The sequence below is a fragment of the Apteryx rowi genome, unplaced genomic scaffold, assembly GCF_003343035.1.
Source record: "Apteryx rowi isolate R43461 unplaced genomic scaffold, aptRow1 scaffold_67, whole genome shotgun sequence".
Classification (NCBI taxonomy): Eukaryota; Metazoa; Chordata; class Aves; order Apterygiformes; family Apterygidae; genus Apteryx; species Apteryx rowi.
In genome coordinates this window covers 179,869-184,020 of record NW_020450949.1, presented here as the reverse complement: position 1 = coordinate 184,020, position 4,152 = coordinate 179,869, and the positions used below count along the sequence as shown (strand labels likewise).

Below are 4,152 nucleotides of genomic sequence, written 5' to 3'. Positions count from 1 at the left end.
TGCGGTCCGCCGCGGTCCGCCGGGCGCGGGCCTTCCTTCCCCACGGGAGCTGCCCAGACTGTCCCCGTGGGCTTCTCCTGGCAGAATTCTCACGAAGGTCTGTTCCTGCACGCTCTTAGTGGGTTAAAGGGGTTGACTTACCGCAAATTGATGGGGAAAGGTTATTAGAGAGTAAGCAAGCAAAACTAGAAATCTAGAAGAATCTGAAATAAAAGGTCTTTTCAACAGGGAAGGATGAGTTTGCTTGTCAGTTATGTACCTGTATTTTCTTGAAGTGGTGAGTATTTGTTTTTCCTGTAGAAGACTCACAAGATCCTCCTCCTCCTGTGTGGAAAATAAAAGGGTCTGAACTTGTTGCTGAGCCAGGCTGTGGTGTTCAATGTCTCTGTATTGCCAAATTTTACTGACCAGAGATGAACCTGAACAAACTTCAAGGCAGCAGCTCAGAACACAGTGTGAATTGGTCAGCAACTGCTACTGCTGGCACTGGAAATGATCAAAAGGAGGCCTTTAACCCTGCTAATTTAGGGAAGCAGGAAGATGGACATCAGGAAGATGCAAAGATGTATTGCAATACATGTATGGGAACAAACTCCAGTAGGAAACAGTTTAACGGACCAAAATCCAGTGGAACTGATCTCTGCAGTCATGAGCCAAATGGCAGCTCAGCTGGAAGTTTCAGGAGGCAAAGCAAAGTTAACAGGTAACTCTCAACAGCATATAGAGCTGACTGTCCTCTGTTGCTTCACAGGGACCTGCTGTACCTGTCATCCAAAGAGTTCTTCATAGGGCTCACTTCTTTCAGTAGACCAAGGAAGCTTACCTGAATCCCAAACTAATATTTGTAGTGGTCTCAGATGTAGATTAGATTGCTGCTACAGGATTCCTCATAAGCTGTTTGTCTAATTCTTAGATTGGCTGATCCAGATGCGTCATCAACCCTTTTGTGGCTTCTAAATATACTTAATCTAAAGACTGTATTTAACAGTATTACAGCAGAAATAACTTTAATAATACTTTTCCAGAATGTTCAAAAATTCCATGCAGCACTTCTAAAATAAATAAATAAAGCAGTTCAAAAGCAATCATTTGTGTGATGTTGAACTGACATGTAAAATTTGCACATTGTACTTCAACCTATTTAGTGACTTGTATGATAACATTATAATATTAAATAAAGAATGGCGAATGGACAAAAGCTAAAGTAACTGTGTTCATATCTCATTCTATAACTCTATAGGATTAGAATTGATCAGCATTTTGAGAATATTTACTGCTTATGTTTTAGCCAATGAGATAAGCAAAAATAAAGAGAGGGAAATTTTGCTTGTTAATAGCATTGCAGCTGTTGGTAAAGGGCTCTCTTACAAATATAATGAAGACTCCTAAATCACAGGAGGGATGAAATCTATGCATCAGGTGTATTTTGAGAACTTCACATTTCCTTGAAATGCTTATCATCAGATGCTGACTTCAAGGCTAGAAAGACTTACATGCATAAAGAATCAGAACCTGTGCATGGTTTTAATACCAGTGAGATTTAGAAGGTCTGGATTAAGTAGTGGCTTATTTTTAGTTGCTAGTATTGCTGAAGTGAACCTTGGAATCTTAGTCACTATTCATTCATTAGCTGGGATCAAGAGGTTCAATGTTATTAGATTTAAATTTCAAGGCATCTTAGCAAGCAGACTGGTTATCATGTGCCTTTGCCATTCATATCTTGTTGGAGTTGGAAAGGAAGAAGGTAGAGGAAAAGAGATTAAACAGAAGAGAAGTGAGAAAGGTACAAGAAAAAAATATAGTGAGCAAAATATAGTGAGCAAGCATTAGGACTCTTCCAGAGATTTTGTGAGGCCAAGCCCATAAAGTGGTAGTTTAGTGAGTAATTTTAATAAGTCATCAGAAAAATAATTCCTATACCAAGAGTCCCCAATAAAGTTTAACCTCTTTGTTTTTGTCCAGAGGACAGCTGAATTGGAGCCAGTCACACAGAGATATGATGATGATGATGATCCAAGAAATGAAAAGGTGTTTGCCTGAAGAAAAAAGGAGTTCCAGCAAGCCCAGTACTATCAGTGCTCTCAACTATGCCTTGCAGTGTGTCCAACAGGTCCAAGGTATGTGAGGGAAAAAATCCGGAGGTATAGAAACTATACAGCAGCTTGGTTTGAATAGACATGTCTGGCAACAAATAGCATTAAAACAAACTTTTTGAAATTGTGGGGCTTTTTAACATCACATTATCTTTTCTATTCAAATGCCTAGCTACTGCTTCCTTTTTTTTTTTTTCTTTTTTTTCCTCAGAGTCCAATTCCTAATAGGTGCTTACTAGTAACTTTCTGTATATGTTGAAAAAAATGCTTCCCTGTCCCAGATTCAAAACTTGTTGGATAGTCTGTATCTTATGCTGCTGTTTTCCATACAGATAACTAAGTAGCTTAATTGTTCTTTTGTCATCACACTCTGTCCTTTCCACTTCCTACTACTCATTTCCTGTAACATAAGTAGATCACTCCAGTGGTATAATCAGTATTTGTTTTTTCTTTCTCACTACACAGACCTTCCCCATCTCACCTTGGACCTCACCAAAAGGATGACAAAAGTATGAGACCTGCAAGGACTACTTTCAAAATTGTCTCTGTACTGACTTTATTGTGTTTGTTTTGCTTTTCTCTGTTTTTCAATTAGCAAACAGTGAATTTTTCCAAGCTGCAAATGACCGAAGAGTGTTTCAGACGGATGTGATCACATACAGCATAGATGAGCTGGTGGCAGTTGCATCTGAACACACTCCAAAAAACACTGTAAGAAATTCAATCAAGTAGTTCACTACTTGTTGTTTCACTCTGTATTTAATCGCCTTACATCTCTTTGTGGAAATAGAGTGTTGTAAAATTTAAAAAACCTTTAAGTTTTAGACAAACAGGTCTTTCTATTAGTAAAGGTAGATCAATGCCATAGCTTATGCATGCTGGATCAGGATACTCAACAGGAGTAAGTGAAGGAATGAGTATATTTCTTTTTTTCTCAGAAGCAACAGTTAGCTCTCTGAGAATCTTAGAGTTCTTCTGCAGCATAGTAATCTCCTGAGACAGGCTTAGCAATGTGTTTTCAAAGCTGCTCAAATCCATAGATGTGAGGGACTTGTCTTTAGTTTCTATTTGCACTCCTGGATTTTTTAATTTTTTTTTTCTTGATTTGCAGTATGTATCGTGCTCTCTGGCTCTGTTTGAAAGAAGGAGCGTTTCCTGAGATTAAGTAGTGTCAGACACCAAATCAGAAATACTGCAAATGCTTCTATTTGAGAAGTTCTCGGAATGTTTTTGTGTGTGAATACTGGTGAATCCTTCTGAAAATTGGGGAGAAATCCTTGTGGAATTATAACCAGTCATTCTGAAAAAAGGCATGCATCTTTGGCATCTGCTTCAGTTTTGATGTCGTGGTCTTAGTAGCATTTGTAGGTCATGAGTCTCCATGCTGCGGCACTGGAGGTTGTAATAGCTCTCACACAATTTTAATGGGACACTAACTTAAGAACATTTCTGAACCTCTGTTGTTGTTTGGGGGTGTTTTTCTTTTTTTCTTTTTTTCTTTTTTCTTTTTAATCTTTTCAATATTGCTACTATGTTTTGGGAGAGAATTGCCTTTAACAATGTCTTTTTTCCAGGACACCTTTGTGGCTGTGTTTTCCTTGCTTTCTGGGCGAATAGTGCATATTTCTGATCAGGCAGCATCCATTCTAAACTGTAAGAAAAAATTGTTGGCTTCTTCCCGATTTGTAGAGCTGCTTGTCCCTCAGGATGTTAGTGTGTTCTACACACACACTGATCAGTCCCACTTGCCGCTTTGGAACATAGAAAGTCAAACAGGTGGGACTTGGCAATGATCTTAATTGCTTTTATGTGTCTTTCTGTCTTTGCAGAATGAGGATAGAATGGTCATTCGTTTGAAATGCTTATGCTAGCAATGTACATAGGCCATACTTGTTCCTTTCTAGTTGAAAACTTGAGTAGCTATGTCTGGGGTCCCCTAGCAGCTTAACTGTTACTGGGGGTAAAAAAAAAAGACAGATCCTTCATTTTTATACAATTCACCTTACTCTTTCCAAATACTGCTGCTTAGGGGGTAAGTTTTTTTTTTTTTTTTTTTTTT

At 38.4% G+C, this 4,152-nt stretch overlaps 1 protein-coding gene across 6 annotated transcripts in view; it reads left to right on the top strand.

Annotated features, from left to right (window-relative positions):
- Nucleotides 1-6: 6 nt before the first annotated feature.
- The window catches only part of PER3 (period circadian regulator 3), a 24,301-nt gene continuing 20,155 nt past the window's right edge, over nucleotides 7-4,152 (top strand). For 5 of the 6 annotated variants that reach the window (XR_003256623.1, XR_003256622.1, XM_026085640.1 and 2 more), the window contains exons 1-4: nucleotides 7-703; nucleotides 1,963-2,117; nucleotides 2,689-2,804; nucleotides 3,668-3,869. Coding sequence is in view for 4 of the 6 variants with exons in the window: in XM_026085640.1 (XP_025941425.1) it covers nucleotides 414-703; nucleotides 1,963-2,117; nucleotides 2,689-2,804; nucleotides 3,668-3,869 (763 nt within the window). In the remaining 2 variants the exon portion in view is untranslated. The remainder of the gene's footprint in view (nucleotides 704-1,962; nucleotides 2,118-2,688; nucleotides 2,805-3,667; nucleotides 3,870-4,152) is intronic. The other variant, XM_026085642.1, reaches the window with a different exon arrangement.